General features: G+C 39.3%; 2 protein-coding genes across 6 annotated transcripts in view; one reads left to right on the top strand and one right to left on the bottom strand.

The window, feature by feature from the left end:
* Positions 1–925: 925 nt before the first annotated feature.
* On the bottom strand, positions 926–15,388 carry MCOLN3 (mucolipin TRP cation channel 3). The gene is made up of 14 exons (XM_048059018.2): positions 15,257–15,388; positions 14,021–14,250; positions 12,047–12,214; positions 11,376–11,529; positions 10,820–10,904; positions 10,643–10,739; positions 9,936–10,035; positions 7,809–7,921; positions 7,587–7,736; positions 5,605–5,706; positions 5,371–5,493; positions 4,575–4,781; positions 4,043–4,172; positions 926–2,173 (listed from the first exon to the last, which is right to left on the bottom strand). Exons 2-14 carry the CDS (start codon positions 14,246–14,248, stop codon positions 2,154–2,156), a joined length of 1,677 nt encoding a protein of 558 aa, XP_047914975.1. The 5' UTR covers positions 14,249–14,250; positions 15,257–15,388; the 3' UTR covers positions 926–2,153.
* Positions 15,296–26,760, top strand: part of DNAI3 (dynein axonemal intermediate chain 3) — a 26,092-nt gene continuing 14,627 nt past the window's right edge. For 4 of the 5 annotated variants that reach the window (XM_048059012.2, XM_048059010.2, XM_048059011.2 and 1 more), the window contains exons 1-5: positions 15,296–15,639; positions 20,128–20,255; positions 21,280–21,318; positions 25,217–25,398; positions 25,862–25,966. In XM_048059012.2, the coding sequence (XP_047914969.1) occupies positions 15,296–15,639; positions 20,128–20,255; positions 21,280–21,318; positions 25,217–25,398; positions 25,862–25,966 (798 nt within the window). Of the gene's footprint in view, positions 15,732–20,127; positions 20,256–21,279; positions 21,319–25,216; positions 25,399–25,861; positions 25,967–26,760 lie in introns of all 5 variants that reach the window. The other variant, XM_048059013.1, reaches the window with a different exon arrangement.

Here is a 26,760-nt window from a genome sequence, read left to right as displayed (position 1 = left end):
GATATTTCAAAGCTGTCAAATTCTGCTGAAAGCTGTTGGCAATTTTGCAAATTAACAGAGATGAGGTACTCGGCCTTGCTTCTAAATGAAATTAGACTTCTACTTCCCTTATAAATGTATTGGAAAACAAAGTATTCCACAACTGTTTACAAAATGCATCTGCATTTTGAGCAAGTTATTAATTCAGGGAAAAAAGAATGAACTATTGGGTCAGCTTTGTTTTGGGTACAAACCTTGAATGAGTGTTGTTCTCAATGCAAGCCTCGGATTTTCTATTAAAATTTAGCTTTCTTAACTTGGTATGAAAAAGCCTTGCTAAGATGCCAGCCTTCTGCAGTTGAGTGGTTTTAAAATGCAGAATTCCTTGCATAAACTGCTTTACACAATAGCAATGTGCACATTACTATGTTGTGTGTTTTCAAAGATCCATAAGGAGTTTAATGTGTCACCAGAACACGCAGTTACTTAATATTTGCTTTTCAAGGCAAGGATGCCTTTAACTTCCTTAAACAGCTTCAAAAGTCTGCAATCTTAGGTGGCTGTTAGAGGACAAGTATCTCAGTACAAGAATCTTTTAGATACCTTGAATAATCTGTTCTGCCTCCACATGGCATTTGGTTTGCCTTTGCTGAATTTGAACTTCATGTAATACACAAAAGCATTCTTAGTATAAGGTTTAACAGTTGCTTGTTTTTATGACAAACATGCAAAGCTGTTATCAGGATCAAACTGAGACCAGCTGCTCACCATGATCCACAAGAACTAGCCTGACTGCAGGAAATACAATTTTGCACACACTATATATTGCTGCATGCCAGAAGTTACATATTGTTATTAAAAAAAAAAATAAGCAAAAAAGCTCCTATGCTATCCTGGAAAAATATTAAATTTTCACTCTTGAAATGAATAGTAACACACCCAATACTTACTGCAACCACAAGTGTTTATTGTAGCACATTTACAATATGTAAACATTGAGACAAAATAAGTTTAGTGTCCTTCATATTGGTGCACAGCATACAGAATTTCATTACATATTTGCACACACACCTACTAAATTGTTGCTTACAAATGCAAGTTATCTAAAATATGCTTCCCTTTGTTTTCCTCCTCTGCTCCCAGAGTGAATAGACTATAGAAAATAAGGCATCCATTAAATGGTATCACAATGAGCAAAGTATATCATCCAAGTTGCCAGAATTGAAATTCTGTAAGATCTAATGTTTCAGACAGCCACAGACAGTACCAGGTTATTAGGTTGGTAGGAAACATCAGTTTCTATAGTGTGGTGAGATGACTCTCAGAGTCTGTGTGTTCACCTTAGTTTATACTCCAGGCTTACAGACTAGTGTACCAAGGGAAGTTCTCATCTTAAGAAAATAGATACTTTGAAAGTGCTTCTGTCTGACTTTTCCTTTAAAAACATAAGGTGAGCAGACTGCTAAGCTGAAGACCGCAGCTGACCCTTACTGGAGCTGGATGTAGAAGGTCTACATCTCTCCTCTCCCCTTGCCCCCTGACTTCAGCCGTGTCCTCCCTGAGAAGAGGCTGCCACTTATATCGCATGGCGCTTCTCTTTATACAAGTATTTAGTTTATGCTCAGAGCCGTATTTGAATGGCTTGTGCACCAATTGTGCACTGTAACATCTCCAGAAAAAAGTTCCACCAAATTTCATAGGTTTAGTTTATTTTTACTATGACTGCAGATAAACAAAAATGCTGAGAGCACTAGAGTCTGCCTTAGTTCATTCAGTGAGCGAGAGAGAATGCCTGCAGTACTGAGGGCCAGCTCGGTGTTCAAAGTCGCAGTTGTCCGGCACCATTTTTTGTAGTTGAAAGTTCCTGCCTTCCTAGTCCTTTGTACAATCTAGCCAAGCCTCTGAACAGACAGCTTGTTAATGCCCTTTGCAGTCCAGCACAATTTAACTACGGAAACAAATAGAACAAAGCTAACAAACAAACAAACCTGACCTAGAAGTGAGAGTGCCTAATGAGAAAGTCTGTAAGTTTACCACAAGCTTCTGCCACAGGCTTATGCTGTTTTTGGAGAAAAGCATTCAGACTTAAGGTGTAACATTTTCTGCTGACTCCACTATCCAGTTCTTGCAACATGTGCTGCTTCAAAGCCTCCAAGATATGCTCCCACAAACCATCAAATACGTTCACTAGGACCTGTACAGGGGAGGGGAATAAAATGTTGTCAGGTGCAGGCATCAAAATTATAGTTTCATTGTACAAGGAGCCTTAAAATTGCATCGGAACTAGCTAATTAGTTATTTGACATATACTGATGAGAAACTACCATCAACCACAACAAAAACATTTTGAACATGTGAAAGGATTAAGAGGAGCCTCGTGTGTTGTGTAGGACCACATGACTATTTAAGGAACAGAAGCTATATAACCTTTACCACCTGAGATACTTGTTTATTCCTACGGACCATTTGTTTCCAAGTAAAACCAGAAGGCCACAGTACTGAGCTAAAGGAGCAATGTCCGTTTGGAGCAATGACATTTGTCTTCCCAAGATACCGTTACACGTGATGAGCCCTGCTTTCCTGGGAGTGGCTGACACCTGCCTGCCGATAGGAAGTAGTGAAGGAATTCCTGGGTTTGCTTGGCTTGTGTGCAAAGCTTTTGCTTTGTCTAGTAAACTGCCCTTATCTCAACCCATCAGTTCTCACACTTTTACCTTTCTGATTCTCTCCCATATACCAGCTGGGGAGAGTGAGCAAGTGGCTGGGTGGTGCTGAGCTGCCCGCCAGGGTTAAACCACAACACCTCTAGATAAAAAATGGTTTGGAACACTAACATGCATAGCATGAGGAGCACATGTGGATCACGACATTTGCCACGATGATGAATAATTAAAGAATCAGTTTAGGAGACAGGGCTGCAAAACCAGGCACTTCAATGGCCACAGCTCCATTCACATCCAGGGCTCTGCGGACTGCCCAATACTCCTGAAGAACAAGTTGCTTGAGAGCAACCAGTTCTTCATTTTCAAATGCTCTTCTAGAGTCCTCTAAGTCAGTGGGAAAAAGTACCATGTCCCCACCCTGTCCTGCCTCATATTGGGTTTCTTGCCTGATTAAACTGAGAGGTGTGTGCAGAAAAGGAAACATTACCACCAGCACCCTTTACCCAGGAGCAAGATGGCCTGCTCTGCTCCATCCCACACTTTCATCTCAAGTCAGGCAATGGGTCGGAACAAGGGCTCTCAGCTCTGGACAGCCTCACTGCGGGCTCTGTTCTCTCCTGGCTCCAAATTTGCTCCCATCTCCTCTCCTTCATATATACGTGACATTTAACGATATATTGCACCAGAAAAGCCCATATCAAGGAGCTTCAAATTTCTTTGATCTTTTTAGCGAGCTGCAAGTATTTAAGGCTCCTGCACCAAGGGACCCTACAGCAAGCAAGACGCAGAGCTGCTGCCAGCCAGGTTAAATATAAACCGCATATCCTGCAGTCTGTACTCCTAAAGAAACAAAACTTTAACTGAAGCATTATGCTCTCCATAGAAGTTAGGCAACCCTTTTCCTAGAGCTGTGATAGTACCTTAAAGTGCATGCTATCTTAAAACCTTTGCAAGCTGATTTTTTCAGTTTCAGAACTGCTAACATTTAAATTAAGACACCTTGCTGCATAAGGTATCATTAAAAAGTGGATAGGAAAACAGGGAATGACTTCAGTAAGTCCCAACTATTGCAGTGGGTACAGGAAGAGTTAATGCTTGCACATGATACATATACACAGTAATTGGGAACCCTGTATTATCTAACTTTTTGTACTATTTTTCGTATGTTAAGAGATTCTTAATTTAAAATTTTCCTCACCTCTCCTGAGGAAGTTTGGTGGATGCAGACATTTCATTCAAATGTTCCATACAGCATAACAAATGGTTTCTGATTTTTGTGTTTGTTTTTTCCCCTTGCCCCCCAGAAATTAAGTACACTTCATGAACATTATATCAGGGATCTTTTGTGGTGTGCTGCTTTTGCACATACAGTAATGTATAATTTTAAGTTAGGTACTTACCCTTGCAACAACAAAATAGTGACACAGAACTCTCCTCTTCTAACCTGTACCTGCCAGAGTTTGGTAAGTCTTTGCACTGCGATATAAAACACTGAAGTTCTGTCTCTGGAAAGCCATCTTGTTGGTAGTGCTAAAAATCGATATTTAGTTAATACTTTAACAAGGCTAAAACATACAATAGCCTAAAGCAAAACAACAAAAACATACAATGAAACATGCAACAGCTTCCCCAGACAGTGGTCAGATATTCAGATACTGCTCAGGCCTGAAATCTGAGAATGGAATATGAAATTACTGCTTTTTAGTTGATACTTAACTTCCATTGGGACAGGAAATCAGATAGGCTCGTAAGAAAACCAGAGTACAGAAAAATAAAAGTCTCTTGTAATCACCCTATGCCCTCAAAATTAGCTATTATATTCATTCTTTAAAATGGCATGCACTGCAAGTCAAAATATCAAGGGAAATGAGAGCCTGCATAACACCAATCTTGCCTTTGTATTCCAAACAAAGAGTAGGAGTTCGTGCTTACCTTGATAGTTTCATACGTATCTGTAATGAGCGCAATGAAAAGACTCAGAACCATGTAGATGAACAGACTGATGAAGGAATAGAGGTAGATCCTACTGAATAACCAAACCAAGTAGCTTTTCTGCTGCATTTTTGCGAAGGTGGCAAACATGTCATCTCCATTTATCAATGAAAAAAGGCATTCAGAAACTGTGTTCAGAGAACGGAACTAGAGAGGAGAGAAAAAGACAAGGACATCCGTTGCCACTTTATTTGGGGCCAAAGCCTGTACATAACATGAAGGAGATATATAACTGTTGACTGGCTCCTCCGATCTCTTTGTATGCCCACAGTATGACAACATGCAGAGCTAACAGTAAAACATTTCAGGAATGAGCAAAGTTTGTCACCTCCTATACCCATGCAGACTCAATTTATTCTCCTGTGAACGCTTTCTAGAGTTGATAAGGCAATTTCCCTTTTAAAAGGGATAAGGATAACATCTCCAAAGCTTTAATCTGACACCAGAGTTCTGCAAGATGAAGATTGTTTCTCAGAACACCAAGCAGGACTCCCAGAACGTGACTGGGAGTCACAGCAACTTCCAATCCTGACTCAGAGCTTTCACAACCAGAGGAAAGTCTGACCGTGTCATGACAGTCAGGCTCCTCGAGCAGAGCAGCATCATGTTGAAGATGCACTATTCTTATATTAGAAAAGCCTTGACATGGAAACTTAGAAGACAACAGTAGTAAACTGTCATTTATTTGGAATCCATTCTATTACTCAAGTTGTCTTTTTCACGTCGAGTATGTTACCTTCACGTGGTACGGTCCCAGTACAATCCATCCACAGAAACAATAGCCCAGATAGATCATAGCAGCACAACAGCAGAACCTCATTACATTGGGTAATGCTGCTCGCAGTGTTAGAATGAGAAGCTGCAGAAGGCAATACAAACAGTAAGAATTCAACCAGGTATTTCTCCCAGTTGTCTTATAGCAACAAACAGAATAAATACCAACAGCACGAAGATCTCAGGAGATCCTTACATTATACTTCTGAAAGAAACCTAGGTAGCGAATGACTCCAAGCCACACAAGCATAGTGGATGTTCCTAGGAGTATGCTACAGACATCGTAACTTGTCAGACTCTAAAGGAAAAAAAAACAACAAAAGAAATCAAATATTATAACAACTGACAGGCTCTAAATTGTGACTCTCATTACTACAAAGATCTGATAAGGAGCATTGTTTTCCTTGGAAATCTCTCTCATTAGAAGTTTGTTTGGGGCAATATACATCAGAGAGCAGAAGTGCCACCAAAGAGCAAGGGAACTTTCAAGTGTTACTCATTTCACATGCCTTTACATATGACTGTTTATAAAACAAATTCTGACAATGAGCTAAGTTTGTTTTGCAAGGCCAGCCGCACAGCTGGACTGCAGATGCAGAGACCCCCTCGCCAATGCCCGGCACTCCAATGCCGACTGCACTGGCAGATTCCCTGCACCAGCTTGGGAATCTCTCAGCCACATCCCAACATACAGCGCAGACCTGATTTTAGAACTGCAGAGCAAAAACAGTTCTTCCAGCATGCTGGCAAAGCGTTTTTTAAAAAGATATCATGACTTGTCAGCAGAGTTGAGATAAATAATAAGGAGGATCTTGATATATAGCAAGGACCTGCAAGGCGTAGAAAGTCACAGTGAGAAGAATAATTAGCTTCACATTAATTCTAACCAGAGCTTCATTTATATTTTATTGACACTTGGCTGTTTTTTTTTCCACCTATAAATACTGGCTCACTTTCATCCAAGTGAGCTGATACTCTGTTCCCTGAACTGCAGCTCTTCTCTGGAATGCTCACATCTGGAAAGCTTACTTGAATAAGAAGCTTCCACTATTTTCTGTTTTTATTCCTCTAACAGCTGGCTAATCTTGCGTATTTGCATAACTCATTTACAGCTTGATAAAAAGCAAATATGGACTACTTTAATGTAAACTTGATACTTATTCAGCCATTAACTTTCACACAGTAACATGGAAAAAGACCTTGCTATCGTGACCCACAAGGCTTGTAAAAAGAAGTGATATGTACCTGTAGATAAGAGTTTAAGTAAAATACTGCCTTAGAAAAGATATATATGTATATATATATGTATTTATACTTATGAGATACAGGAATGCTAAACACAGGATCTTGTTTCAGTCTTGTTCCTGTCTTCGCTTCTCCCCAAGCAGGATAGACCTCTCTTTTTTATCGTAACTAACTTCCTCTTAGCTTCTTTCTACTTCTAAAAACTAAGTTTACATCTCCAAAGGTAAGATAGAGCAATTTGTGCAGGGTGTTTATGACAGTCAAGCTGTCACCAGATGGATTTCAGCACTGTGCTTTTATCGCTACTGTCCAAAGTCTGTTGTGTTGCAATGTTATGCTTCAAAGTCTGCTGCTGATTCAGTGAAGAACAACATTATCTGAATATTAGAGTGTTTCAGGACAGCATATTGCAATTTTTGTTCCCCAATGTTAAAAAAAATATATATCAAATATATATTTTTTTTCTACAGCAAGTTTATTTTAGAAATTGAAGGCCTAAAACCAGGCTGTGACTGTTATGTACATGCTGGAAAGCAGAAGATGGGAAAGCAGCAATGTGATGCTCAAGGAGAGTCCTTACACCAGTTAAGCACTCGTTAAATGGGGAACAGAAAGTTAAATGCTAAACCTAAAACAACAACAACAACAAAGTATAACTGGTCCTAAATGGTGAAGAGAGGAAGTCAACAGCCTTAAGCTTTCAGAGGTGAAATTAACTTTATTCCTTGGAGACAACCAAGAGGAGCAAAGAGAAATAGAATTATAATATCTAGTGATATTTGGAAACAACACACCTCAGTTATAAATGTAGAAGAGAAGACAAAGTTTTAAAAGTCCATACCAGTCAGAACTAATAACCAGCCTAGAGTCCTCAGAGATTTAAACCTAGTTGGGATAGAAATAACAAGCATTGCTTCCACCTAACTATCTTACCTTGGCTTGTATCTCCATCTTGAGGGTTGATCCAACGATAGTTAGGACATCACTAACTATAATCAGGATGTACCACCCATTGACAAATTCCATCTGAGCACTGAAAGATACTTCTTTTTTATAATAATATTGGAAAAAGCTTACGAATTCCTAGGGGAACAGAAAAAGATAATTAGACTTACTCAAGACGTGAATATTTTCCAAAGGAAGAGTTATACCCACCCTTTGGAGTCGAATTCCTTTAACCACCGATCGCGTGCAAAGGATCAATGAGGCGAGGCAAGTCAATATGACAAAAGCATCGAAGATCATCATGTAATGAGTATTCTTTTGTACTGCAGGAACAAAAATGCATGTGTTTATCATCATATGCATTTCATCTTGAATACTGAAGTAAGAATCAAGTTTTGATGTTTGCGTTTATATAATTGAATTACGAAAAATCTTAGCATTTTCCCCACAGAAGCTTGTCTAACATTTTCAAGAGAGACACAAGTATATCTGCACTGCTGATAGCACTTCAGTTAAGAAAGTTGATGCCACATCAAAAATATCATATATCAGAGTGTGAATGCATCTTACAATGCTGCAAAATTGGGGGTGAGGGTTGTCCATTTTACAAGCACTGGAGACACAATATTTGACTAAAAAAATATCTTAGGAATTTTACAAAATATTTACCTTCTCTTCCAGAACAGTATTTGACTGTTAGATGGGTTTTCTGTCCTAGAGCCATGTAGATAATTTGCACTGTTGCTCAGATAGCTAAGACCAACATTGAGCTGGACGTGAGAGCTCCATCTCTTTTATTACTAAAAATCTCATTCTTTATCAATTAAGGTCAAATTTTGCACCAAAACTACAATTAGGCATCTTTTTCCTTTTTATCCTTATCACACAGAAGAAAATAGTTCAAGTTAGTATAAGGATTAGATTTTTAATGCTAAAAGTATTACTGTTTGAAGAAGAAAAAAAAAGCAGCAAATTAATGCTAACGCTTTGAGAATAGGCAGCAAGTCTCCAAAATGGGATGATGAATTTCTAGTTGGCTTCACAAAGATACCTGCAGAACTACCCAGAAAAAGCCCACCTACTTCTTGTTTATACAAAAGCCACTAACACACGTGCTGGTGCCATTTAAGTTGGTTTTACAGTCTAGTCCAGAGCAGCAGCAGCAGCTTGTTATTATCCATTTGCCATCAGTGCCTTTGTATTTTTCCTTGACTATCAAAAATTAACACAGGGTACTTCCAGAGACAGTTTTGAGAACTGTAACACAGGCAATCTACATAAATGTGAAATATGGATTATTATAGAAGCCTGGTATCGAAACCTTCTTCTACTGCTGCACAGGCAATCTGTTTGAGGTAGTATGCCATCTGGTGTGCATTTATAACATGGCATCTAGCAAAGCCAGTTGATAAAGACTGTTTAGCAGAATATGTGTTTGCTTGTGCGGTATGTCTTGCCCTCTGTGATGCATTTCAGTAAATTTGCAAAATTAATTCCAGTCTGGATCTTAAAAAGAAAGCAAACAAATAAAACACTCATTTCTTACTATCAGCTGTTCACAAGGGAATTTCCAAATGTAGGCACAGAATAAAAGAAAACAGCCAAATATAAAAATGGACCTCTTTCATTGTATTGCTTACATCAGCAAAAAATTGAAAACCAAGTGGAATTTGGAGTCCTGGAAAGCTTCTGGCATTCAAAGAGATTACTTTCTCTAATCTTAAAAGATCTCAGGCAAAGTTTGGACTGGAGACAGTAGGTGACAACAAAGGGTGTTCCTGTCAGTAACTACCTAAAATAGATATTTAACCATACCATGCATCTCAGTTACACTCAAATACACACCAAAGATCATTTAAACAGCAATCAGAAGTGTTTCTAGCCATTGCACTCTAGCAGCCCTTAGCAACAATGCTTCCTTATCTGGCTGGTGTTAAGTCCTGCAATAAGAGTGAATCAGTTTCAACTTTCCACTGCTATCACATGTCCTTCTGTTGCCCAGTGCTACAGCAATGCTGCAAAGCCCTGCCTTAACCAGTGAGCGGCTTAAGCTCAGTAGCCAAAACAAGAAGGATGGAAAAAGTTTGGTTTAACAGCATCAGTGGTACAAGGTTTCAGAGCTGATAAGAAAAGTAATGATGTGGCTAGGTTCCAAGATTTCAATTCAAGAGTTTAAGAACAACAATTCTTTAGGAAAAAAATCAAGATTTAGAGTGTACCCCCTAGGTAATGTATGTCAATAGTGCATCATCTTTAAATAAAGGAAAAGGTTAACGAACATTATGTTAGCATGATGAAAGTTTAGCACAAAAATTAGATCACATTTATGTCACTTACTTGATCCAGAAACATGCCAGTCTTTACATTCCCTGATCTCTATGTCGTTGTCTAGACTTATTTTAATTCTTCCACTATGTGCTTTATTATCGAACAATATCTGTATTAATAAAAATTTAAAAAAGTGCATGTCTTTTTAAAGTTAAACCATAATATATACAGTATATTGTACTGCTAAGATTGCATAATGATTCAGAATAATTCTGCTAGGGCAGAAGTTATGAAACTTGTTTAAGCTTAAAGTAATTTTTGTTTATTCAAATAAACAGTCAAAATGAAAGACATCTAGCTAAGCAAGTATCTGCCACAAATTGCTTGATCAACTAGATACTGAAATATAGGTGAAATTCTTTTAAACTACAGCCCCCTATCTCCACGATAGGAAAAAAAAAAACCACCCACATTCCTAGAAGCACCTCTCTAAATGTGCTTTCCTCATAAGCCAGACGGGTTAGAGTACAAAAAAGCAGTAAACTGAACAAGTGTGTGAGGACTGTTTCAGGAGCACTCAAAGCTTAACCTTCTATAATCACACCTGATGGTGGTTTACAGGGTACCAATACAAGGCAGAGTAATCCAGACACCATTGGGGACCAATGAATGGTACCCAACACACCTCAGAAAACATCTGTGCTGACTGCATATAGTAAATCAACAAGAGTGGGTTCTCATTTCAACTGAAAGATGCATGGCAGGCTCCCACGTACCGTCAGAGTGAAATCATAACAGTCAGGGAGCTCGTGGTGACGAACAGTCTGGAGGTTGATTGCCTTCAGATTGAACATGAGCTGCACTGCTACTAGCCTGGAATAGAGTCTCACATTAGCTTTTTGCAGGGGAAACACACAAATACACCGATGTGGGAAGTACTTACTCCTCCTCACCTGTGGAAATCCAGAGTGAAATTCAAATTGTGCTTTCCCACTGTTCTGTTGTCTAAAGGCGTCATCGGCTCAATGTACAAGCAGTCTGCAATGGATAAGTACTCACAAAAACATCTCATGGGTTATCACGCTCTTTAGCTGTAATCTGCCTTTCCCACTCCGAAGGCTGTAAAGAGCAGTTGGCTACAGTAGCCAAGATAGCATGCTTAAATGATGAGTTGTTTTGGAGGCTAGGTTACAAATACGTTGGCTTGCTGAACGCTAGCCAAGACATTCATCATGAATTCACTGGGAAGGCTCCTGAAATTAGCCTCAAATACTTGTATTAAAGGGTTATCATGCTAACAGATCCCTTTTTTGTGGCAGCAGTTAAAAAGGACAGTTTTTCTGGAAGTGAAATTAGCTACACAGTACTTTTCTTGTGGGTTTTGGCTGGTACTAAGTTTAGTACACCGCATTTGAATACACAATATAGTGCTGGATGTTAATTAAGAATTAAGCATAAATGTAGGGTCCCTCACCCCAAAGAAACAATACAATAGACTAGATCCATTACCAGTCACAATCTCTGGGTCTATATCAAAGGTGTCATTTCCAGGACAGATGGTTCCTCGCTTGTAGAACTGCTGACATACAGCCAGGGCTGTCTCTTCTGCTCCTCTCTTCTCATAAGCGTGGTTTCCAACAGAAATGTTGGGCAGCTGTAAGTACTAAAGTTCAGAACAGACAAACCAAGTCAGATTGCACCAAAACTATTGGTCTCTTAAAAAAAAAACAAACAACAAAAAACAAAAACAAACAAACAAACCAACAAAACAAGCAAAAAACACAAGTGTTTGAATCTGTGCCATAACTCATCTTTGTTTTTAAAAGGTCCCACCCAATAAAAAATCTTTGATATTCAACAATTAAAATTTGTTACCTCATCATAAAGTGCCTGTTAACAACAGAGGAAGAGCAGTGTTTGGGTCCTCATCTTTCCATGAGGAGTAGGTTTCCAGGACAATAACTCAAAACACTTTACCACGTGTATGTCACATTTTAATCTGCATTTGATAGATGGGACATAAACCTTCCCCAATATCAAAAATACCCTTAACAAGTCAATATTCGAGTGTTAAGTAACAGGTGCACATGTGCAATCTCAGACATCAGGGAAGGAAGAGGAAGAAAAGGCACATAAGTAAGGAGCATGTATATTGTATACATTGCAGAGACAACCCTTACCTGGTTAATTGCAAAGAATATCTGGTCATAGACATCTGTCTGTGTGTAAACAGCATAGGTGTCATCCGTTCTGTCCATGTACCCTTTCAAGAAGAGATGTTTGAATGCAACAGTATTCTCTTCTTTGAAGGCAACCACCATCTGATTGCTCAATCCAAAAAGCACAAGCTGAAAAGACATTTATATTTCCTGTTCAAAGGCAAATTTGGCTTCTGGAATAGCAGATAAATCCTGTCCTACAAACAGCTACTCCCATCGTGCTGGTACACACAGCACTTACATGCAGGCTACTCCATTTTGCAGCTGGTCAAGTTTGACTTTAAGGAAACAATGGCTTTCAAGAGTGTTCCTTTAACGTGGTTACCAGTGTCTTGGCTAAGGACTCACATTTTCACAAAGAAAAGTATACCAACCCAAATTCAAGCTATCCAGATACTGTTACATTATTTTTTAGTTCAGCCCGACATTAATATAACTTGCCTTGAGGAATATCAGTGTTCCTCGGCTAAATAGGCAAGACAAGACATAACCAGACCCCACTTGGAAGCCTGGACTCCAGCGCAGAAAATGCAAATTGAGGACAACTCAAAAGAAAACAAACATCTCTCCCTCAGGTTTGGGTAAAAGGTGCTTTGACAGTAACTGATGAAAACTGTGCTTGTAACAGGATAACCTTCAAAGCTGTTAAAAAATAATACTGCAACAGTTCATGAAGAGTTAGCATAAAATGCTGCTAGCTATCATCCAGGGTGGGAAAGGTTTCCGAAAAAAAAATGTGCTCTATTGTTTGCAGGAGCTCATAATTCTCTTTAGTGACTATTGTTTCATACCTAGTGTTGGGATTATTGTGAAGAAACTCATCAGAGCTAAGTCTGAATCAACAGTCTATAGATTAGCTTTATGGCCATGATGCAAACTGTATATATACTTTTTGATAAGGATAACTCAGTTACAGAGATACTAAGATAGTCTGTGAGCAAACCCGGTATTCAAGGCACAGACGAATACATTGGCTAATCAACAGCACTAAGATTTAATTACCTATTGGCAGATTTTCTCTGCAAAGGCTAGGGTAAATTACCATTAGTTTCTTTCTTATTTAGGTTCTCGAACCATCAAATTTTATTTCTAATTGAAAAATGGGACAGATGACAATCAGAGGATGATGATGTATTTGAAACTAAAGCATGAAGTGGGGAATACAAACATACTTCTAGATATATAGCAAGAGAACTACTATTCCTATAGTTTTACCCATCTTTCAGGTACCTGTGGAAAAAAAAATCTTCTCCATACTTTTATTTTCATAGCACTAACACCACCATGAGTGTAAATCACATGGGCAACTCGAAGGATGATCACCCAAGGCATTAGAAACGTTACACGGAAAACTTCCTAACTCTCTACTCACATTGCTCTGAGGCAAACCTTGCAGCTCAGGCAGCAGATAATTTTTTTACAAGAAATCCATGGTGTAAGGCTGGGTGAGAGGAAGAGTGGGGCAGAATTTTTGCTTTTTTGGATACAAGTGTTTGTATACCATATGCAAGGCACAAGCTTATGGACACAAAGCAGGTATCAATTTCAGTTCCTATCACTATTGTAATGCATGCCACTGTTCCTTCCCCTAGCCACACACACACCGTCAGAGAGAAAATGGTACTGGGGGTAATAGACATGTAAGGATGCCATCCTTCAAAAAAGGAGAGGAAGCGGAAAATGGGAAAAAGAAGAAAGCCCTTGAAGATGGTTCCTTTCATATCCACTCTCAGTAAAGCTTTTTCAGTCCACAGTTTTAGAGAAAACTATGCCTCATGAGATCCCGAGACGTAAGCTACATATATGCAACTAAGCCGGTTCTGTAGTCCATCCTCTCCCACTCTCCACACCAGACCAAGAACAGCATTTCTAATCTACACCCTTCATTTGAATTCCCCTGGACTAAGAAGAGTTCCTGCTTCCATACTTACTCACCTGAATAGTAACCATTGCTATTTTGAGTAGCTGAATCCCAAGTTTCCAAGGTTTCCTGCCCCGGGCCCAGAATTTTTCACACGGGTTCATGAAGAAGAACTTTAACTTCCTTCTGAGCTGGTCTTCCACCAGCAGCTCCTGTGATGCTGACGGGTGTTGTTTGTAGCTGCAGAGCCCTTCATCATCATAAGCACTGCAGCTGCTTACAGCCACTTCAGGATTTTCCATTTCTGAAATGAAAAAGGTGCACAGCAGTTGGAAAACGTGCAAGCACGCATACAGCAGCAGCAGGTCGGTCTGCACCGACAACCTGGATCCCAAGGGCGTTTGTCTTCTGTGAAGGTACCCGCACGTCACACCGAACAGGGGACCCGACCTGTAACGTTGCAGTGTTCTGCAGAGCCCATATTGGGAGCCTCACAGCCAGGAGGTCAGAACGTTTATTTAGTAATGGAATTTCTGCCCCTGTGGAATTATAAAGTCGCTTGTGGAAAACCTCTTCCCCTCTCACTGCCCAGCACCAACACCGCACATGCAGGGCGCCCTGACTCATTTCCTTCTGCTCAGCAGAGCACCAAAGCCTCCAGCAGCACTCACCGGAGGCTGATCTGCCCTGCGAGGGCTCCCCCCCCGGCCCCAAGCCTGCCGCTGTCGGACGCGGGCAGCAGGGGACCTCCGGGCGGCGGTGAGCGCCGTCAGGGGCGGAGGGGGCACGGCTTGGGTGAGCGCTGAGACAGGCGGGCAGGGCCCCTCGCAAGCACAGCTCGGGATGTTGCCCTGCACCATCAGCGCGTTTAGACCGTAACCCGTTACCGCATTCACCGCGTCCCAAACGCGTTACAAACGCTACCACCGATACCAACAGGCAGCCAGGGCCGCGTAGCTGAGAGGACGGCTGCTGGCATTAAGAACAGCGCAGGCAGCCTAGGTCACGAATAAGTTTACAGGTGTGCCGGATTAGGCTTATTTTTTTTTAAATTTGCTTAATGAAAGTTTCCTACGTAACTCAAACAGAAATCACCACCCGGTAAACCCCCCGAGGCACAGCTGCCCCCGCTGTCCCCGAGCCCGGTCACGGCACACACGGGTCCCCCCGGCCCGCCCCGAGAGCCTCCCGGCCGCTCGGCACCCCGGAGGGGCACGCAGGTCGGAACAGCCGGCCCCGAGCACAGCCGGCCCCGCTCCCGTCTCCGTCCCCCCCCCGCCCAGCGATGCGGCCCGGGGGCTCCCCGTCACCTTGCTGCACACAGCCGGTCCCAGCGCTGCAGCGCCGTAATGGCGGCGCGCGGCCGGGCGCCCCGGTACGGACATCCCTCGGCGGCACGGACAGCGGGGACCGGCACGGGAGCGCCTTGTCCGCGGAGCCAGGAGCGCGGAGCCGCCGCCTACTACGGCCCCCATGATGCCCTGCTCCTCGCTCGCCCCAGAGGCAGCAAGCCGTTGCGCGCACGGCATGCTGGGATGCGTAGTTTTTCTGCCCGGCCGCGCGGAATAACCAATAGCGACTTCCGCCCGCGGGGGCGGAGCGCTGATTGGCCGCCGGGCGCGTCAATCCTGGCCCGCCCCGTTGCCGTGACAACCGCGGAGCGCCAGGGACGCGGCGGGGCCGGGCCGCGCAGGTAGCGGTGGGCGGGGCGGGGCCGGGGGGGCTGAGGCGCCCCGTGAGGGGGCGCGGGGCCGTGTGGGACCCCGCTGCCCGCGCGTAGAGGAGGTAAACTAAACCAGGGGCCGAAACGGCAGCTTTGCTCCCCGCAACACCTATACAGAAGTCGTGTCCGAATATGTACGAGCGCTAGTTGTAACGCAAGCTTGAGGCGTTTAGTCAATCTCGTGTTAGCGCTGTAGAGCGAAGTAGAGTATTGTGTGCTTCCTGACAGACCCCTCCTGGCAGCCGGCCCAGCACGCGGGCGTTAACGTACCGCACTGGTGTGCTGCGCTGTGGGTGTGTTAATAGGGTATCAGCGTATGTAGGGGCCAGGTTGCATGTGTATTTTGTACATTGTATTTTTGTGCCTTAGAGACTAGGTCAAAAGATGGTATTTTTAATGATTTTTTTTTAATGAGTTCCCAAATGTTTACAGACAGATGGGTGGTTTTTAGCTTCACACTCAGACTACCTAAAGAGCCCCCAACAAAACCACAAAAATAGAGCACGTTTTTTTTAATAATTTCCTCGCAGTGCGTTTGTTAAATGGACTCACGTTTTGTCCTTTCCAAACCAGAGCAAATTACAGGCCTAAATTAGTAATGCACACAAGCTTGATCTTAAATCATTCAATTAGGCAAGCAATGAATCACGCTGACCTCAATTCTGACAGCATCTTTTGTGTTACCGATAGCTAATTAACTTTCCCCTTTTGCAGTACCTAGCAACTTTGTGGATTTGTTTTGTAACTGTAAATGTCTCAGCCCATTACCGGACCGGAGAACATTGTGATCTGTTCCTCTTGACTCTGCAGATCTGAGATCCGTCTAAAAATAAATGAGGCTACAAAACGTCAAAGGATGTTGTCAAACATTTGCAGCTTTAATTGGGCCTTACCAATTAAAGTGTGACATCGCGTTCCGCTGAAAATTTGCTGAAAAATTAGTCTGAACATATTTAATGAAGAATTTTAATAAAATGCTACTTTAAAAAATAAAATATAGGGTAGTGTATATGACAACTGATTTTCAAGTGTTGGTTTTTTTATTTTTATTTTTTGCACTTTGAAATTTTTCAAATTATGTTAATGTAAATGCTGTTTCCAAGCTCACTTCTCAATCACAGCATCATAGATTTATATAAGCATTAATGGAAAAGTATAATGCATTTTTGCCTGTTTGTGGACAAATATTTGTATTATAGAGTTCTTTCTAAATAAGCAATACAGAAATATCCCCAACAGGGTAGGAGCTAACCACAGATTAAAAAAAAATTCTCTTCAAATTTAAGACTTTATACTGTATGAAATCTTTGGGTTGCAAGATTTCCACCAGCCAAACAACTGATTTTCTTGTGGCTCACAGTCTAAACACTTAACAAGAGGTACCTCAGCACATTGTATGCAAGTTGTTTTTTTCCAAGCACTTTTTTTCCCATGAAGTAAAACACAACATTGAATAGGAGCAACGGTGCCAGTGCCTGGCATGCTGATGCGAGGAATTACCGAGCCCCAGCCCTGCCTGGCAGCATGGTCCGCTGTAGCTCTTGGCCACAGGTTGCCCACGTGCGCACTCTTTTTGGAAGAGCTGGGGAGTGGAAGATTGCTGTTCGTATTTTACAGTTCTCAGCTGGTGCCAGTTTCCCACAGGGAGCACCTAGGGATTAGTAGCATAATTCTTGGTTTTGTCTGTTTGTTTTTTAAACTTTAAAAAAAAAAAAGTTTAAAAATGTGCATATACAGTCTGTAAATGGATATAGGCTGGATCATCTTTCAGAGAAGTTTTTCAAAGTTCTGCCTTTGCTTTCATTGGAGACTGTAAATGTTTCCAAACCACAATCATACGCCCACAGGATGACAAACAGGCAGATGCAATATGTTATTAGGGATATTGTAAAAAGAGATAATTACTTTGTATTTTACTTACTTGTATTTTTCTAACTGCTTTGGATATATCTGCTTTCCAGTTGGTGAGGTTCTGTCACCAAGGATGGGACCATAAGCAGTCCTTATTGATTGCTGTATTCGTTTGCAGCCGTTAACATATTGGATAGATACACGCTCACCCTCCCTGCTTTCACCAACGGTCCCAGTATCTCTATAACACAGCTGATTCTTTCAGTTAAAGGAGGAAGAACTTCATTACTTGGAGACAACTTCCAAAAATTTTAACTGTTTTTCTAGGTATAATATTCTTGAAGTAATTCAAAGGAAAAGAGGTTTTTTTTACTTGCAAGTTATTCTACTAAAAATAGCCATGTGATTTATCTCTGCCCTTTCAGTGTTTCCTCCATGCATGTGACTTAGGGTTTAGGTTACTCAGAAGAACTCAAATTTTCCAAACTGGCTTGGTTTCAGAGTATAATCAGGAAACAGTAAAGTAAGACAATGTAGCTGTAATACATATGAGATATAATTTCTCATTATTATATTTTCCATTATATATTATATATATTATAATTCAATATATATTATATATAATTCAATTATAATTCAATTCTATACATATTATATATATATATTATATAATTTCAAATAATTTCTAAAACAACTGTCCTCTCTTTCTATCCTGGAGGCCACTGTATCTTTTATTCAGAAGTATCAAGGTTGGTTTCACGTTAGAATAGACACAGAATCCCTCTGTAAAATGTGTCACAGATTTTATTTAAAATATATGAAGAGATGGATAGAAAATACCCCCCCCCCCCTTTTTTTTTTTTGGTAAATGAGAAAATTAGCCTCTCTTAACCATCTGAAGTAGCACGCCCTCTAAGTTAGGTAGCCCCAAGTGTTTCAGAACAGTAAACCAGGCATTGTCCAATGTAGAGGCACCTTTAAAAGGTTGTAACTGGGAAAATATATTGAATGTTGAACATAACAAATATATTGTCAATGTTTGTAATCCTGTACTTGACAAAAAGACTGTAAGAATGAGGGCAGAAAAAACCTCCTAAGTTTCTCCTTACAGTACATAATTTACTTTTTTTTTTAAATCTTCCAAAACCATCAGCTACTGCAAGTAAAAAGTTTCAGAATTCTAAGGCATTAATTTGTTGGGTTGTTATTATCATTGCTTTTTTGGCAAAAACAGAAGATTAAATTGCTACAGGTCTTCAGATGGAGTAAGCAAGGAGATTGTATTTGGCATAATCAATGCACAACAGAGAAATGCCCGCAGCTTATCACCTGTGATCTGCAAGATCCAGTCTGATAGAGAAAGGAGCGCAGGGATTTTGAGAGTATTTTTCTATTTTAATTGGAGTAGGATAAAAATGCATAACTGTAATAAGAGTTTAAATCTTGCTGCCATTAAAGTCAATAGCAAAACTTATCCTGAATTCATGTGAAGTTAACATAGGTCCCAAATACAGGCTATACCACCAGGCTATAACCTGTGACCTCTATCTATATTGCCAGCTTCCAAAGTATTTGAGAACTGTGTTACAAAACAGATAAACACCATGTTTCACAGCCTGGGAGCAAATGACCAACCCAAAATGATAGCACCCAAATACTGTAGGTGCTTTGTATAATATTAAGAAACAATTTCTCTGCCTGTCAGTTTACAGTCCTAAGAAAAAGTGGGGAGATGGAAGTGGGGAGAGGGAGCGGGTTCAAGTTTCTTTCCTGTCACTAGGGGCACTCGGAGCACAAAAACTGGGAGTCCCATTGTCCTTATCCCAGCTGAATACCTCCAGCTGTTCAATAACAATATCAATTTTCAATACTTTTCGTAACAAATTTTGGAGCATGCTGGTGTAGCTTTACCAGGTGCTACATGTACATCTTCCACATGATGGTGCTGGAGATCTATTTTTTGGTGGTGCTGTCCAGTCTGTACAGCGTGGGCAGGCTGTTTCGTTTTCTTCTTTGCAACGGAACGGAGTCTTTTCTACACTGTTGTTCTTATGCTTATTCTAGATACTAGGAAGAAGGGGAGTAAATGAAATAAAAGTAGCTTTCTATGCAGTATAGTCTCCAGCTGTGTGATTGCTGCATGTACTTATGCATACAATTTCTTTCCAAGTTTGTCTTCCACAGACTTGCACTGAAAAATGAAATGGAAATGCAAAAGCAGAAAAATAGTTTGTGCAGCTGTGTAATGATTTTATACTTGAGGACACTGGGACAAATATGTACAGCTATAGAATTTTCACCTATACTTTTCACACTGAGGCTCAGGTTCTTTAGCTTTCTGTAAGGGTAATGCCTATTCTAATTTAACATTCTACTGTTTTGGAAAATCAGTTTCCATACTTAATGACCCTGGACAGAAGGAGTATTTCCAACTATCACATATCATATAAAAATACAGTTTATGATTTAAAATTCTGGAGCATACCTTTGACTGTGGCTGAAATTTAAACTGTAATAATAAGCTACATAAAGGGCCAAATTTTCACTCATGCACAGTGCATTCCACTGCCTGTTTACTCTTTATTGATGATATGTATTCTTCTCTAGAGAATCTGAAAACATGTCAGAAAATCTCAGATCCAGCAAGACCACCTCGAAAAGTCCAAAAACTTCAGCAAAGAAACAGAAAGGTGACAAAGCTAAGCAATCCTCAAAAGGAAAACGAAAACAGCTTGGTACGTAAGATACTACAGATATGAAGAAAGCAGTTATCTGGTTTTGCATAACAGCTACCTTAATTATTTTGGGCCCAGGCATTTAAGTAAACATGAGATAAATTAGAATATACTATTTTCATAAACAACTGAGTGATCTATGATTACAGATAATGTTTTTGTAACCAAAATGTGGAACATAAAGCTACATTGCAATATTGACACTTTGTCTTAGTAGTTTAGATGTAATAGTTTGTTGTATCATAAAACCAGTATTGAATGGGAAATTAGGAGACTTCATACATTTAAGCGGGGAGATTTACAAGAGCTAACTTAGTCCAAGTACAGAACACCAGGCAGAGAAAGGTGCCCCCACAGCTGGAGTTTAGATGCTCAGGATCATACTCTAAAGGTACAACAACAGACTTTAAAAATATACCAAAGTCTCACAATTTAATTGCAGTGCATTTTATTGCATTTTTCTGAGATGTCATGAGAGACTACACCACTTGTGTCATTTACAGTGCACAGCTAAGGAAGCATAAGGCTAAAAACAAGGCCTTGCTAAATACAAATTTGTTGTTGGTAGGGTGGTTTTTTTGGCCATGACAGCCAACTTCCATAAGTTGGTTTTCCCTTTTAATCACCTTTTTGTCCCCATTTGATTAATAGCTATCGTGCTGCAGAGAATATTCTGCTCATCAGTGGTAATCTCCTCCTATCCTACCCCTCCATGGAGTTTGTAGGTTCTCTCTCAGGAACTGACGAATGCCCAACTCCTGCAGCACCCTGCCACTCAGAGCAAGCCTGACTTCTCCGCTGTTAGGAGGAGTAACATCTGCTCCTACCCGCACACCTGCCAGTTCTGCTACTGTACCATGTTAGCCAGCCTTGTCTGTTTGTCACCTCCTCACATGACATGATTTGCATGATGATTGCCCCACAATTTTAAGATTTTAAGTATTGCCCCAACAAGGAAAAGAAAATTCATGGGTATTTTTTAAGGAAGAAAAATTACTGATAACATCATGTTGTTGTTTTTCAGATAAAAAAGATGAAGTTGATCTTTCTATGGAAAGAATAGGTAAGTGCTATGATGACTGGGCTTTAAAGTAATAGTTTTGGAATATTTTCAACATTTTGAAGCTTCAGTGTTACTAATGCCATGGAATGAAAAGAAAAAAAATATGAATGGGAAAAAATAGAAACTGGGAAGAAGTACGTCTATTACAATAGTGATTATAAACAGTACCACTCTCTGAGTAGCACCAGTGCAGTGAGAAAAGAAGCAGATATGGGTTTGTAGATGATGTTTTTATCTTGGATTGAGAGGAGCTGTGATCAGGGGAAATAAAGAGCATTGCAACAGAATTATGGGATACAAAATGTTTGCATTTAATAATAGGTAGCAATTGTAAGAAAAAAATGAAATTTTAATCATTTTTTAATCTTTGATTTCGTAAAATCATTGTTAAATCTGATTATTTAATATTACGTGGCAAGCTAGGAATATACAAACCTGGTAATTTTTAAAGACTTCGTATATCACTTGCCTTCGTACACAATCCTATACAAACGTAGGTGAAAGTGAAAAGCGCACTCTGACTAGCTTCACCAAAATGGGTAATCTGCAATTAAAGAAAATGGACAAGTGATTCCTCAGATCATGAAAGTGTTACTTTTAAAATGAAAATCATGGTGTTCCTGGAGATTCTTAGTTTTGTCATTGAGAGAATTTTAGCTCCATCTGGTGGCAAATAAGGTTAGATCCATAATACCTAACCTGACAGTAGAGAGAGGAAAAAATGATGCTCTTTAGTCACTGTCTGTGCAGGATTCAAACTGTATCCACGGTATCTCCTTAGTGCAAGATCTGCAAATGTTCTTTACTTCTTGTAGAGTTTTGGCCCTTTGTGAAGTGCTGATAGCACGAAGAGCTATGGTCTTTTCAAAGTACATGAATACAATTTCCTATTAGAACAAAATATGAAGTACATATGCTACATACTTTTTACTGGAAAACAGCATTCAATTAAAATGTTCATACTGGTAAGAATTCCAACAGCAGCTCCTTATGAATCTATAATATAGATCTACATATAGTTTCCAAGAATCTATAACACAGGCCCTACAGTATAGAATGCTGTAAGGTACAATTCTATAATACAGAATATTAGTACTTTTGACTAAAAGATGCACATATTTTAAATCTGATGACTGCTTTGTTTTTAACTTGAACCTACAGCAGTTGAGCAGTGAAAAAACACGACTTAGACTATCTGTCCTACTCTGCTCTCTCTCATAATGATGTCCATTGTATTTTGCTTAACTTTAATGCATGCTTGTATTGTTTCTATTGATATTGAAACCTACATCTCTTTGAGAAGATTTTTTTAACTTTAGTCTTTGTGGACAAGACTGCTTGCATCTGATTCAGCATTAAAAAAAAAAAAAGTCATCATACAAGCTTCCTGAAAAAAAAAAGTTATTTCTACTTAACTTTTTTGATGTATCAAAAATGTAATTGTTCAATTTTACTTTAATTTACTTTGAGCCACGAGAATAATCTTCTGCTAGAAATTCACATAACAGTCACCAAATTATGCTTCTAAATTTTTAATTTCTACTCCTCTAAATTGCACTAGCCACATAACCAACTCTGAAGACTGTGATACATACTAATCCACTGTTCCATTGCCTTTCCTGTCCATTCCATCCTGTGAGCCAGTTGTGTATAGCAGAGATTGAAATTACATTCTTTTTTGTAGGCAACTCTAAGTTTCTATCCTCTTGGCTTATGCCAAGAGCACAGCAAAGGGACAGTCATACCTTCTTAGTCATACTTTCAGATGGAAGGTTTCCCACTGTAAGCAAGAGGGGACCACCTCACCTCCCAGTATTGTTTTTCTGTTTCGTCTTTGTGTTATTTTTTTTCTGCACCCCTTTTTACTAATTTATCAGATATGCCTTAAGAAGTGCAGTTTGCAAAATGAGATTTAATTTATGGCTCCAATATATCAAAATGTAAAGTCTATCTGTTCTGTTGTGGTTTGTACTTCGGTTTCAGTCCATTTCCTTATGAGGTCTCATGTCTTTGGCTAGGGTGACCTGGGAGTCCTGCAGATCAACTTTTGCAGTTTCTTAAAAAGATTATATGTTTTAAATCAACATAGACTATGCACTTTTTCTGAGTCTGGTCTCATTGCCAAAATTGATAAGCAAAAGTAAAATCCAGATCTTGGCCTCGTCAGCTACAGAGAGTAGTATCAGAAAGACAAGAATATGGGCTCCAGAAGATAAACCAGAGCTGACTTGGTCTGGTGTTGCCTATAATGACAACCTTCAGAGATCTTTCCCAATCCTTTGCCTATAATATGCAATTTTTGGAAGCATCCACACAGAAATCCTGGAAATCTCCGAGATATCGAAAAAGAAAGCCATGTAATATTTACTACAATTGTGCTGAAAGTGAATTAATGGACTGTACATGCCTATTGTGTATGCTACAAAATAACCAGTGAATGCCAAATAAATCATACCTGGTATAGCGCAGGGTGTACCAGATGTGCCATACATTTCATTAATTTTCATGGATGACTGTAGCAGAATGGGTGCAGTGGAGGAGCAGCACTGAAAGAGTTTAAAGGATAAATGTCAGATTCATCAAACATTATATATTACGTGATAGGCTTATGCAGATTTAGTTTCCCAGATGATAGATATTAAGAAGGATTTATTGTTCTGTCAGTCCTTGTTGGCTTAGGTCAGAGATAGCTTCTCAAAACGTGCTGAGCCAAAACTGGTCAATATCATTTTAGACAAATCAACTCTAATTTAAGGCACACACGAGAATAAAAATACCGCAAGTGCGAGGAATTAAGATAAAATATTTAATATCTCAAAGAAATGTTACAGAGACTGAAAGTATCAGCTTTTATCAAGCCCATTATAGTAGATGATAAACCCACATCAGCAGATAATAAAAATCCCACATATACATGTTGCTAAATCTTTACCATTTTCCAGTTTATCGAAAAATTGAATGTTCAAAATGAACACTTGCTAGCCTTCTCAGATGAAAGCACAGTGGCCTTCATGAAGAATACAGTTGTGTTTTGTTTTTTTTTTTATGGCAGGGCAGTATTGGTAAGAGTCTTTCAGTGAGGAAGGATTCATCTAGCTTGGTCTATATTGGTCTTAACTTTTATCCGTTATGTAAGGCAGAAGATGTAGTTTGTGCAAGACAATGTACATATGGCTGACATAAGTACTGTATATTATCTTCAGATTGTGAGTGTTTGCAAAGTGCAGTCTCCTGGTTACCTAACTGCACCCAGCCTCTCTAAAAATGCTGAAGATAACAATGTCAAGAGTTGGGATAAGAAACTGCTGTCTTGTTCTGAACGGACATGACTGAAACTAACAGAGGTCAACTATATATTCTCCAGCAAAGCTGAAAATAAACTCTTGTACCTGGTTTAAATCTTAGTGACCTCACTTCAGTCTCACCTACTAGTTCAAAAATAGACTCAACGACAGTCGGAACTGAATGAGAGGAAGGCCTAAGTCCAAAATCAGAGAAGCGTCCTTATTTGGGATGGTATTGAAGCTGTATTTAGATTGAACAGCGGCTTAACATGGTGTTGCTCTACAGGGAAGGACTAGAGTATATAATCAAGCGCTCTTGTATCCTTAATGTATATTCATAAAATTCATAACCACCTGTTGATCAAAAAAAAACCCACTCATACTAGGAATAACATATATTCATTACGTAGAAAACATTAGGTACAGTCATTTCCAAGATAAGCAAAATATAATATAATTTGTATTCCACACTTCCAAAAATACCACAAACTAAGCTGAAAGATTCAAAGGCAATCTGCTAGGAAACAGTACAGACCTGAAGTTATTAAGGGATATGTTTACATTTAAAGAACACTCTAAATTTGTTTATTGTGCAATTTTGCTTTCTTTCATAGGCCACCCAGAAATTTTTCCCTTGGTCTTCACTACAAAAACCCAAGAAATTTTTAATTGCCGAGTGGATGAGGATGTCACAGAAGAAAATTGTTTCAAACTTATTAAAAAAGAAGACATAATTCAGGACCTGAAAACAAGAGCTGCTATTTCTGATTTCTATCCTGTCAAAAGAGTTGTTCTAGTATGTAGCTTATTTCATTCTCACTTTAAATTGTATACTCTCAGAACATATATTCTTTTAATAAGTTCTGTCCTTGTTTGACTCTGTAAAAACATTAACACTGTAATACCCACAGGTCATGGACCACTGTCAACTCTAGAAGTTTGTCATGGCCCACCATGCACTTAAAAACAAACAAACAAAAAATAATAATTTTAGATTGAAAATATGCTAAAAGTAAAATAAATGGTACTAGTTTTGATTCTGTGAACAGACAGAGCTGAACAGATTTGGCTTTCTCTGATTCATAGGCTACTTACTGAGAATCATTGAAACAGTTTCTTGTTTAATTCTGCACATGAAATTCTCTGTTAAAATCATAAGATTAACCAAAGATTCTGAGTTTACACAATCTCATTAGTCTTATGTCTTTTTTGGATGCTATTTGTTTTCAGTTTTCCAATATTTGTTTTAATTAAAATAGGAATATCCAGGGGAAGAACTTCTGGTAGTTTTTGATGCAAATTTCCAGTATGGACAGAACTTCTACCTTGTTGCTTCTGAGGAAGCCAAGGAAAACTTTCTGAAGGTAAGGAAATATACCACAGCATTACTCTATCAATAATTCAGAATCTTGTCTGAAATATATACTTCAGGATTGGTATTGTGTTCATAAACATCTGATATGCTTGGTAAGCCAGAATGTTTCTCTGAAGGTTAATCTGATCATGAAAAAGAGATGTATCACTGTTAAAATACATTTTGCAGTGAGAAAGACTTTGTATTTTACTTCAGATGGCTAGTATAACTGAGTGCTGCATTTTTATCATGTGTTAATTTCCTCTGCCAAGATCCAGGTTTACAAGACATACAATTAAGAGATTATAATAATATATTGGATACCTTCAAGTAAGTATTCTATTTATTTTTCACAATACGCATATATAGTCTTCAAATAATACTTTGTTCTGTAGCTCTAAACAACAGCAGATATATAGATTTCCCCTTGTGCTTTGCATCACAGGAGAAGGTTTATGGTCAGATTATATCATTTTTCAACATGAGTTTCTCACCCACCATTAGAAGCAACAATTAATAGAAAAGCAAATTGCAATTCCAGACAGGAAGGCGTAATGTAGAAAATCACTATAAATTCTTTTTATATAACAGTGATTTGCTTTCAAGACAACTCTTGAATATAACATAACACTCTTTAGTATTTAAATATCAAATATGTAACATTTATTGGAAAATTCTCGTGCACAAATGGATAAATGGGACCTAACCCAATTGAATGCAGGGGCACAGCATAGCCAGATTTATTGCACTGAGACAAAAGAATGCGTAAATGAAAACTGAATTCCAGGTTTCTAGTTCATACTT

This window comes from Anser cygnoides, chromosome 8, assembly GCF_040182565.1.
Source record: "Anser cygnoides isolate HZ-2024a breed goose chromosome 8, Taihu_goose_T2T_genome, whole genome shotgun sequence".
Lineage (NCBI taxonomy): Eukaryota > Metazoa > Chordata > Aves > Anseriformes > Anatidae > Anser > Anser cygnoides.
The sequence above is the reverse complement of the archived record's forward strand: the minus strand, read 5'-3'. Positions and strand labels throughout refer to the sequence as shown.

Bases quoted from the DNA above. Each gene is read 5' to 3' on its own strand.
- MCOLN3 (XM_048059018.2), bottom strand. From the start codon at position 14,248: ATGGAAAATCCTGAAGTGGCTGTAAGCAGCTGCAGTGCTTATGATGAT. The intron at 7,922-9,935 runs GTAAGTGACATA...TTGTTCCTGCAG, and splicing joins CTGGCATGTTTCTGGATCAA to TACAAAAGAATACTCATTAC. The intron at 4,782-5,370 runs GTAACATACTCG...TCTCCTCTCTAG, and splicing joins TGGGACCGTACCACGTGAAG to TTCCGTTCTCTGAACACAGT.